The sequence below is a fragment of the Salvia hispanica genome, chromosome 6 (assembly GCF_023119035.1).
Source record: "Salvia hispanica cultivar TCC Black 2014 chromosome 6, UniMelb_Shisp_WGS_1.0, whole genome shotgun sequence".
Lineage (NCBI taxonomy): Eukaryota > Viridiplantae > Streptophyta > Magnoliopsida > Lamiales > Lamiaceae > Salvia > Salvia hispanica.
The window spans coordinates 24,934,074-24,945,038 of record NC_062970.1 but is presented as its reverse complement, the minus strand read 5'-3'; the positions used below and the strand labels follow the sequence as shown (position 1 = coordinate 24,945,038).

General features: G+C 38.5%; 2 protein-coding genes and 1 pseudogene across 3 annotated transcripts; 2 read left to right on the top strand and 1 right to left on the bottom strand.

The window, feature by feature from the left end:
• The first annotated feature begins 2,677 nt into the window (after positions 1-2,677).
• On the top strand, positions 2,678-3,463 carry LOC125195004 (annotated as a pseudogene).
• A 336-nt stretch (positions 3,464-3,799) lies between these two features.
• Positions 3,800-6,231, top strand: LOC125194289 (protein VTE6, chloroplastic). Its single transcript, XM_048092430.1, has 5 exons — positions 3,800-4,188; positions 4,574-4,827; positions 4,988-5,111; positions 5,768-5,872; positions 5,975-6,231. The coding sequence occupies exons 1-5, from the start codon at positions 3,961-3,963 to the stop codon at positions 6,068-6,070; spliced, it is 807 nt and encodes a 268-aa protein (XP_047948387.1). The 5' UTR covers positions 3,800-3,960; the 3' UTR covers positions 6,071-6,231.
• A 101-nt stretch (positions 6,232-6,332) lies between these two features.
• LOC125194288 (B-box zinc finger protein 22-like) lies at positions 6,333-10,571 on the bottom strand. Of its 2 annotated transcripts, XM_048092429.1 has the most exons (4): positions 10,297-10,367; positions 9,494-9,570; positions 7,160-7,582; positions 6,333-6,912 (listed from the first exon to the last, which is right to left on the bottom strand). In XM_048092429.1, exons 2-4 carry the CDS (start codon positions 9,497-9,499, stop codon positions 6,625-6,627), a joined length of 717 nt encoding a protein of 238 aa, XP_047948386.1. In that variant the 5' UTR covers positions 9,500-9,570; positions 10,297-10,367; the 3' UTR covers positions 6,333-6,624. The 2 variants fall into 2 exon arrangements, with proteins under 2 accessions (XP_047948386.1, XP_047948385.1); XM_048092428.1 differs by lacking the exon at positions 9,494-9,570 and having other exon boundaries at positions 10,297-10,571.
• Between the last annotated feature and the right edge of the window lie 394 nt (positions 10,572-10,965).

Below are 10,965 nucleotides of genomic sequence, written 5' to 3'. Positions count from 1 at the left end.
GTATCATGGAATGGAATGAGGGTGGAACGGAATGGAGGTTGGAATGGAATGAGATAGGAATGAAATGTTAATTTCCTTGGTTTTCCTTTGCATTTTCATCCATTCACTCATTCATTCTATTACACCAAGCAAATGAATAGAATGGAAGTAGGAATCACATTCCATTCCATCATACCAATAAGCCCTTATTAATTTAATCTATACGAGTAAACAATGATATATACTAGTTGCCCTTCGGTTCAATAATAAAATAATAATTTAATGTCAAACTAATTTTAAAGATCGAACTAGAGATCGAATCTCAGCTATTCATTTTTGTAATATAGAAAATAAAATAAATCAAGCAAATGATTTACTTAATTTTTAGATAGTTTTACTGTGTTTTATACTGACTTCAGTATTAGATCGTTTAACTTCACTGAGAAAAAATAAACTAAAATGGTTTTAAAATAAACTACTGTAATAATAATCTATATTTTGGTTCAATGATTAAAATAAGTCTATCTATGATTAAATCAGGCATACGTGTATATGTAAAATGAATAGTTGTAAAATATAATGTAATCTTGACGTTGTGAAGATGAACCAATGTATATATCGCCACATGCTTGCACTAGGCATATGATAGATATATAATACTCCTTTCATTCTCTCATAGTTGAGTCTTTTTCTCATTTTGAGAAGTTTACTCATTAGTTGAGTTATTTTCATATATAGGGAGTAACTTTTTTCTCTTTATTACTTTACTTTATTCCCTCTACTTGATTTACTTTCTACTTTATTATTTCTACTTTTTTTTATCTATTTATTTAACACACTCAACATCTCTTTCTTAAATTTCGTGCCAAAAAGTTTCGTTTCTACTATGAGGGAACGGTGGAACTACATTTTAATAGCAAATATATATGACAACTAATGTGTGGGTTAGTGAAGGAGAGATTTCGGAAAAAAAGATTAAATTCGCTGACCTTTTGAAATGAGGGATTAATTTCGCTAACCTTTCGAAATATGGGTCCGAGGCATGCTTGCTGGGGATTGGTGCCCCTTGCACAGCGGAAGTCATGCATTCACAAATAAATCATTCATATACGGATCTATTTGACCGATTATGAGATTAGTTAACCACATGTTAAACAATTAATTACATACAAGAACGCACATAAATCATGCTTAAGGAATTAAAACCTAATTCATGATATTCTACTGTCTAGGGTTACCGATTTGATTCTCCAAAGAATCGTCGATTGCTTGCGCCTCTCCACGTGATGTTCTTCGTACTCAACCACGAACCTTCTAATTTGTATCCCGAACTCAAATAATGACCTTTGGGTGGACAAAGCTTGTCAGAATCAAAAGGACTTAATTAGAGAAGAAAACAGAATTTTAGATCTAGAGAGAACTGGAAAAATCGTTCACTGTAGAGAGCAAAACGAAAATTATGAATAATTCTTAATTAATCTTCTTTCTAATCTCCTTTTATATAGAGTTATGATGGACCAGATTAGGATCCATGGAGGTTGGACTTGAGCCAAACCTGTTGGACTTTTACTAATTAAATTGAGCCCCAATTTAATACAAGTCCAACAGAATATTATAATCAGCCACTACAGTAAAATAATATTGACTGCCCGTCCAATCCCAAATTACGAGTAATCCGGGCTTTATCACTTTAATTTATTATTTCCCGTGTTTAAGATATAAATATCCATTAATTAATTTAAGTCTGCTATTTGACTTTAATTAATTAATATTTTTTTCCAAGAGTTGTCTAAATCAAAATCTTTATTTATTATTCTGGAATAAATTTCAACCGGTCGGGTTTCTGAATAATAAAACCTTTTTCGAACACATCTCGAGGATATTATCAAACTGGACTCACCCAACACACGATTCATTGCAATAACAATACTAGCACCTCTAGACATTGATCACCACTACCCAAGATATCAGGATTCTTGGATTGCGAAAAATCCGCACCATTTGATAAATCAAAGTAGTGCATAATCAATATCGTATGCTCAATGTTATGTCAATAATGATTAAGAAATAACAATCATCGAGACCTCATCTTTCGGTAAATAGCAAGAAAGACTTATCTCAACTGTTAGATCCTTTAGTGCTATACCACATCAGTGTCGTTTATTTCCTAAGGTAAGGAAACATGCGGACTGACACTGCAACCTTTCACGATAGCCAAAGTCTATCTAGGTTGTGAAATTCTATTTCTCTTCTACAAAGGACCGACTGCGTCACCTTCTATGAACATCGTTCACGACCAGTCTACTATGCAGATCAGACTTATTTGCTTCTTAAACATTTAAATGTTTGAGAAACATCTTATAAATGTACAAGCAAACATCAAAGCGATAAAATTACTTCTTCTCGCCTTGGGTTAAAAGTGGATTGTAGAATATATTGAATACAAGCAATTCTATCTGTGCAACATGCTCGAAATATGCTTTTCAGTATACCAATCCTAAAAATGCAAACTATTCTGAATAAGGAATTTTCGATTTTTTATGCATTTTCTATTCTTTTTAATGATTTTTTCGTTCCTAATATTTATTAATTGACTAAATTATCCTCCATAAATTTTAACACAATTTATAAAAAAACCTCCGGACGTTCTTCCGCCCTCCTCCGCTCATTAATTTCAGAAACATCAAACATTGCCGCCATGAGATATTTGGAAATTCCGAATATTTCCCGAGCAAGCAGCTGCGAGAGCACTCAAAGCACCACCAACATCATCCCCTCCTCCTTCGCCCGCTCCACCTCCTACATCAACATCTCCGACCTCGACTACGCGGAGGAGCTCTACCACCTCACCGTCGTCCACGGCGGCGACACTCCCACCGCCGCAGCCGCCACCGTCGCCTTGACAGAATCCGCGGCGGCCGCAGCGCCGTCGACTCTTCCTCCGATCCCTCCTCTCCATCCTCACATTCCCCTCCTACCGCCGCCCGATCACCCCCCAGGCCGCTTCTCCATCACCCCCTCCCTCGGTCGGAAGATCACCGGAACCCTATACGGGCGGCGCCGCGGCAACGGCAGCTTCGCCGTCCAGTACGATCCGAGATCCGTCCCCGTTTTCCTCGTCGAATTCGCCGTCTCCACCGCCGCGCTAGTGAAGGAGATGTCGGCGGGGATGATGAGGATCGCCCTGGAGTGCGAGAAGCCTCCGACAGAATCACGGCCGCGGAGATCGGCTTCGCGACTGTTTGGGGAGCCGGTGTGGAAGATGTACTGCAATGGGAGGCAGTGCGGGCACGCGCAGATGCGCGAGTGCAATGAGTCGGATTGGCATGTGCTGAGCACGGTGCAGAGGGTGTCGGTGGGGGCCGGAGTGATCCCGGTGGTGGACGATAGGGGGAAAGTGGCGAAGAAGGGAGAAGGGGATTTCCAAATTTTAACACAAATAGCTCAAATTGATGAACTTGAGCACAAATATGAGCTTGATTGATGAAAACGAAGACGTTGAGGATGAGAGCGGAAGAAGGCTTGGAGAAAAGCTGTTTTTTTTATAAATTGTGTTAAAATTTATGGAGGGTAATTTGGTCAATTAATAAATATTAGAAAAAAAAAAAATCGAAAATCCCTTATTCTAAAAAAGTTTGTATGCCACAGACCTATATTTTGAAAGGTCAGCGAAATTAATCCCTCATTTTGAAAGTTCAGCGAGTTGAATCCTTTTTCTAAAATTTCTTATTAGGGAAGCGGAATTATGAGAACGAATGACGGAATAACCCTATAAACTCATTTATCTACTTCTCACTGTTATTTTATGAAACAACCAAACGCCACCTTCTTCGATGAAGCACGCAAGCTATAAAGATGGCGACTTTCCTCACTCACGCACTCTTTTGTTCTTCAAAGTCCACCTAATTTCCCTCAATTCTCGATCCTTGAATAGAAACCCCTCTTTTCCTCCCCTCAATTTAAACCCCCCGAGGCATAATCATGTTTATGATCGATCTGGTTCAACACGTTATTCGATCGATCCAATCGTCTCCCCCCACCTGGCAATCCTCATTTCTCAGCAACATCTTCATCTTCCTTCTGGGCTCCCCGCTTCTCGTCTCCGGCCTCTCGCTCTCCGGCATTGCTGCCGCCTTTTTCCTTGGCACTCTCACATGGCGCGCTTTCGGCTCTTCCGGTTTCCTTCTCGTCGCCACTTACTACCTCCTCGTGAGCTCTTCTATTTTGTTATTCATTCATGTTTATGCCGCCTCAATTCGAGATTCAATAGAGAAATAGCAAAAAGCTTTGCTTTTCGATTGTGTTCTACAAGTGAATTGTTGATCATATTTGTGTATCTATTGTGTTTGATTGATTTTCTGATGATACAATTGAAGAGTTTTTACACTTTGTAATGTGTGCAAGTGTAAATTTGATGGTATGAGGAAATGAATCAGGGCACAGCAGCAACAAAAGTGAAGTTGGCGCAAGTGAATTGTTGATCATATTTGTGTATTTATTGTGTTTGATTGATTGTCTGATGACAGAATTGAAGAGTTTTTACACTTTGTAATGTATGGAAGTGTAAATTTGATGGTATGGGAAAATGAATTAGGGCACAGCAGCAACAAAATTGAAGTTGGCGCAGAAGGAGGCACACGGGGTTGCTGAGAAGAGGAGAGGAAGGAGGGGGCCTAGTAGTGTCATTGGATCAAGCGCTGCCGGCTGTGTCTGTGCTCTTCTCTCCATCTATGGATTCGGTGGAGGAGCGTTTGCTCGTCTCTGGGAGCTTGGCTTTGTGGCCAATTTCTGCACTAAACTCAGTGACACCGTTTCGAGTGAGATAGGGAAAGCTTATGCAAAAACGACGTGAGTTCTTGTGCTTAAGTGAAAACTGTTGCAGTTTATGCTAATAGATGAGCTGAGCATAATAATCCCACTCGTACCTGAATCTGATATATGTATTTGATTCCTTCATTCGTAGATGGTAGTAACCTTTTAAGCACTTGCTAATTGCCTTTTATTGCAGTTATTTGGTGACGACGTTTAAGACAGTTCCCAGGGGGACAGAAGGTGCCATTAGCATTGAGGGAACTGTTGCTGGACTTTGTGCTTCGATTTTTCTTGCTTCTGTTGGTTTTCTGATGGCTGAGGTAAAATTTATGCTCTCCGTCTCTTTTCTCAAAGCATTATGCACGATGGGTAACATATTAGGTAGGTAAGAGTTGAGCTAATGAGATCTTTTAATGGTTTTCTTTCCATGAATGCTAGTAGTTTATTGTCTGTCTCGTGTTTTTCTCTAACCTTATACTTGTTTCGTATTGCTGATAATTACTTACACTTTAGCTTAATAGGGGAAATCGAGACTGGACTAATCGAACTAAGGTAGGCAGAGATTGCTATAGTTACCTGTTTTCCTCATACAATGGCCATAGGTACCTAATCAGTTCATGCAATCATGTGCTGCATTCTGGTATGCGCACCCTGTTTTTAGAATCATAGAGCTTCATATGAAAAGAGGAGAGAAAAGGAGTCTGGGATAAGGAAAATGGGAAAGAAAGGAGGCGACCGTGAGTGTTTCTTGAGAAACAACAAGAGAAGGAAGGAAGATTGGGATTCGTTTTATTTTGTGCTTTTGATTCGTAACAATCCATTTGTCTAACTTAAATAAAAAGGCCTTTAATTTATTTTGGTTCCAAGGGACTTATTTTCTTAGAACAATGTCCATAGGCATATACATTTATGTTATGTCCACCCTCCATATAATGGTTTCTTCGACTGGAACTGATAAAGAATCGCGTCTTAACAGATAAATGTGACCGAATGCATCATTTGCGCCATTGCTTCCCAGATTGCTAATGTAGGAGAGAGTATAATTGGTGCTTCACTTCAAGAGAAAGAAGGGTTTAAATGGGTTAGTCACCATATTTATCTTCACTCTTTTCAGCAGTCTTTTCACTTAATTGTTATAGTCTATTTTAAGTTCCGATTCACCCGTCTGTCATTCCTTGCTCAGCTCAACAATGACGTGGCCAACATCATCAACATATCACTGGGTAGCAGCTTGGCCGTCCTTATGCAGCAACAAGTGCTCCGGAATCGAACTTCATAACACGATTCATCTCAATGTAGCCATCCAATCGAGCTCTCCACTCTTAGGAAATGGTTTTAATGCACTGTGAGGTTTTAAAAATGTAGTCCTCTGACATGGAGCATAGTATAACTATATTCTTTTATTACCATTATACAAATTTACCACAGTAATTTTCTTAATACTCTGATTGATCATGCAACCTCCGCCAGAACAAAAGCAAAGAGAGTCGATTTGCAGAAAGTTCTGCATTTCTTCCTGTTTGGCAGAAACAAATTCATGATTGCTGCTTAGGATTATCTTTTATTATACACATTTAAATTCAGCCGATGTTATATTTAAGTTACAAGATTGTATCATCGCAGTCGCCACTTTCACCTGTGGCGACAAAGTGAAGACAATTTTACATACAACATATGATGAAGCTAATCATCCAACAACTGAACCTCACAACAAACAAAGAAAGCAAACATGACAAAGATAAGGCTCACGTAAGACCATCTATCCTAATCCTAAAGAGCTGGGGTATCCTGGGGCAGCTATGTGGTACAAGAACATGAACGACGTATAGTTCATCAATAATGTCTCCTACGCTTTGAGTTGGTAGCATGTGAATGATCCTGATGGTTATGGAGATTCTGTAAGGGCGGGGAACTTATGTCGGGCACAAACACAGAAGAGTCTGGCTGATTCTGGAAGCTTTTCGGCCAGTAAAGCCCGGATGCTGTGGGCGGAGAAGTCATCTGTGGCACTGCCCAATACGTTTCCGGCACCTGACCCATGCAATCATCGCATTCTAACTCACCATCAGCAGCTAGTAGAATTTGGGAGCTATCTGAACTTCCAAGCTTTCCACTGTCAGCCTAGTTAAATTCGATCAAATTGTATAGGTCAGCCGGTGAACAAGTTGGGCATAATACAGCATCTTTAAGCAAATTTAAAGCTCAGGAATAAAAATGTTGTCAGCAAAATCTTTTGAACTACTACTAGCAACCAAAAAGAAAGCTAAAGGTGAATAAGAAAATGGTTATCATGCATGTATGGAATCATTATACGTCTATACCCTAAACAATCCATGAAAACTGAAGATATGAGTGTCACATCACATACCTTAGATGAGTCATTATCCATGAAATTGTAGCTCTGAGTGATATCACCATATCCAAGAAATTCATCAAACTGCCACTGTGAAATACTTCCAGTTGAGGAACCTCCGGAGAAGGGCGGCTTTGAAAAATCACCACATCCGCTAGCTTGAACAGGCATGCTTTTACCACATTGAGCAGTTGATGATGCTGGGGTGGCCTTTTTTGGAAGAGAATGAGATTCCGGTTCTGATATTTTATCAGCCATATTGGTCTTTCCTAGAGATGGTTCAGTATGACCTTCAGTAGCCTCAAGGCCCACTTTAACTCCTGTGAGTAAAAACCTTTGATGCCCTGATACTAAGGAATTTGCAGAGTGTATAGCAACATCACATTTTCTGCAAAGTAGGGCTCGATCCTCTAAGCAAAAGAAATATCCAACAGTTTCCTGCATAGTAAAGCATTAGTCATAAGAAAACTACTCTTACATGGACATAAAAACAGCTTGTGGGGATTGGGGAGAGGGGGGGGGGGAGGGTGAGTAAAATTTGCTTTCTTTAAGCTTACAGAAGATACTCTTACTACCATAGTATGATAATAATCAAGATTAGGTTTTGGTAGCAAAGACAACTAATGGACATCAATAAGACAATGGGACTGACTTGGATCTAAAGCAATTCCATTATTCCAATATATCACAATAAAGGGCAGATCACATAAACCTATTTCCCTCTCTCAAACATACTTATGACCGAAGCAGGCACAGTGAGGAACAATAATTTGGAATAGGGATTTAAAGAGCCAAATGTATGGGAGCTAGAAGGCATAAATCAATTTCTAGCTCTTAAACATAGTAACCAACTTTGTGCAGAAATTAACCAACAGCATGGGAGACAGGGACAGTGATTTGGTAAACTATTGGCAATTGGGTTTTTTATTAGCATAAATTTAAGAACACCCTTAATAGAAATAGAAACAATGGATACGGGGGGTGTACAATTAGCAGGATATCAGTCTTAGACTGACCAGACCATCAGTCGTGTTTGGGCATTACATGCCTTAGAGGTAAGAAATTCATATTCTGGGATAATTTTACTTCATTTCCTTCCCAAACAAACAACATTTTATATTCGTTAACACTTTCCTGTCTTTAACTCCATCTATCCACTAGACCTGTCGTGCATGAAAAGAATGGCACAAAGGGACACACTTTAGAGGCATGGAGAAGATCCACAAGCTGATAAGATAATGAGAAAATAAACAGTAGAATTGTGGAATGACATGAGTCACAAGACAATTGGAATAGCGACAAAAATAACTAACTTAATAGATATTTCACCAATTCAGTGAAAAGCAAATTGTCTGCGAAAGCAGTTGTGTGACAAAAGAGAAGCAGAGGAACAAAATCAAAGGGGGTAAGAGAACACTTGAACTTGAACAAACAGGTGGATCCAACAGACTAGTTATCCCTGACCTCTAAAGAATATGCGTCTAGCTATGGCCTATGGCCAACGATTTCGTTGCTTGGGTAACTATAGAGTATAGCAAAACAATAACTATTTTCAAATGAATTTGAAGCCAAGAAAGCTAACATTGAAGGCATAAAATGAAAGAGATGGAGATGGAGCTCATAAGCATAATTGGCAGGCTGGAGATGCAGAAACTTTGCCATTTTTCATTTCATTAAGAAACTAGATGTTCAATAAAATGCACTGTTAGCTTATTCCATGATGCTGCAGATGCAAAATCGACAACTATCAGTTGTTTTATGAGAAAAATAAATTATTATACTTCCATGCTACCCTATGAAGTCCAGTAAACCAAGGTTATTTAAAAATGGCGTATGGCAAAACTACACTCTCTTTTTTATTCTTTCCTTCATGATTCAAAAATATGGGAGCCAATGAGAAAACCATGAACAAGGATCTGAAGAGAGTTTTCAACTAGCTTACATGGAGAGGTTCCCGGATGAGAGACCGGAAACCATCCGGAACTTCACACATTGCACCTATATCATAGGTACAGCGCGCTACTTATTTGGGACTGAGAATATGATGTCATATGTAATTGTATGATAGGGAGAGGTGGTGACAAACTGACAGTAAATCCTAGTGTAGAATGATTATGATCCTCATCCTTAATTTTCTTGCAAATGGATAACAAGTTTCATAAATACCTCTCTAAAACCACAGTTAGTTGCAGCTATAATGATATATGCTTCAGCATCCAACATTAACAACTCTCATTACCCTTTTAACTGGTTGAAGTCTGATGAGATATCAGATATGTCATGCTCCGATAAAGATTAAAGACATAAGCAACTATGAAATATTTAGTAAAGAGACAAAGAAAACCCTACCACCATTACAGGAAGCCAGCCTGACAACACCTCAGAGCCCTAAGCGGCTAAGCCATACTCGATCTCAGAGCGACAAACTGAGCTAAGACATTTTGATATTCAGATACGTGTTTCAGATCGAGGAGCAGGCACAGTTACTGATAGATGCCGAGATATTACATTCCTAGCACTTCCTTAACAGGAAGTTCATCAAAAAACCAAAACAATCATACAAGGATCATAGATCCCAATTCTATTTTGAGTCAAATGTAAACTTCGTCCAATCCCCAAAATATGAATACTTGTTTCCTTTTCAATTTCCTCCCTTTCTCCTTCTCTTTTGACTCGATATTCGAGTTCAACAACCACAGTGAAAGGATATACATACAAATATGAATTGAATGAGTAATAAGATAATCTAAATCACACACCCCCATAACAATACAACATCAATAAAAAACAAAAAACCAAGCCCTCGGCTTCACACAATTAAGTATAATTTTGGATCCCTCGATTTCCACAGTATATTTTATCGATACTAGTCAAACACACAAAGCATAAAATTAACATTTTTTATCCAATTCTACACTTTCAAGAAATGGAATAAGAGATACAATAAGTTAAATCTAAAAAAACAATTATCAAATTGCACATGTTAATTTTGTATTAATGTATGAATAATGTGAGATTTGAAGTTTGAACACATAAACATTATATTATTAGTTTAACCTAGCTCCAATTAAAATTGACTCACCAACTCAGCTAAAAATTACTCGACGAGATTTCGCGAGCGAGAGAGAGATAGAGAGGGAAAATGATCGAACCTGGCAAATATCGCACTTTGGCATCTGCGAAGAGGCAGTGGAGAGCGGGACCCTCTGGTGTTTTCCGGCGAGCTTATTGGCGGCGTGAACCTTCTGATCACAGGGCCAGCAGAGGGCGGCCTCGTCGGCGCAGCAGAGGACGTTGGCCTCCGCCGCTTCACAGACGTTGCACTGAATCTTCATAAGGTGTGAATTGTGATCGATCGAAATCCAGAGGAGTGAATATAGGTGTGCGAAGAAGGAGAAGATACTTTCTTTCAATAAAGTCAGAAATATTATTATTATTATTGGCATTTTTGTGGATAATTCTGGGTTTTTATAATGGCCCTACTAATATATAGTACGCGTTAAATTTATTTGAATTAACTTTAAAATAAAAAAAATAGTTGATGTAGCTAATTTTCTTGTCCAACAAAGTATATTTATATTTTATACAAACCTTAATTAATTGTAATACGGCTATACCCAACCACTAAGTCACAGTAATAAATGCATACATATAAAAAATAAATAATAATTAAAGGTGATGTACATTGTGGAGGATTCATGGTAACAACTTACCAAGTTCCAATACTGAAATGGACAACCTGTATAAAAACAAAATAAAAGGAGAGTATTCGACTTAGGAATCATACTATCTTTGGAACCTTTTCAATGAGAAATGAAGAC

What these genes read in the sequence shown, in the direction of transcription:
- LOC125194289 (XM_048092430.1), top strand. Translation starts at nt 3,961, where the DNA reads ATGTTTATGATCGATCTGGTTCAACACGTTATTCGATCGATCCAATCG. An exon ending in TCGCCACTTACTACCTCCTC is followed by an intron (nt 4,189 to 4,573) that starts GTGAGCTCTTCT and finishes AAAATGAATTAG; the next exon opens with GGCACAGCAGCAACAAAATT. An exon ending in AGAAAGAAGGGTTTAAATGG is followed by an intron (nt 5,873 to 5,974) that starts GTTAGTCACCAT and finishes TTCCTTGCTCAG; the next exon opens with CTCAACAATGACGTGGCCAA.
- LOC125194288 (XM_048092428.1), bottom strand. Translation starts at nt 10,479, where the DNA reads ATGAAGATTCAGTGCAACGTCTGTGAAGCGGCGGAGGCCAACGTCCTC. An exon ending in CAAAGTGCGATATTTGCCAG is followed by an intron (nt 7,583 to 10,296) that starts GTTCGATCATTT and finishes TTTACTATGCAG; the next exon opens with GAAACTGTTGGATATTTCTT. An exon ending in TGGATAATGACTCATCTAAG is followed by an intron (nt 6,913 to 7,159) that starts GTATGTGATGTG and finishes GAATTTAACTAG; the next exon opens with GCTGACAGTGGAAAGCTTGG.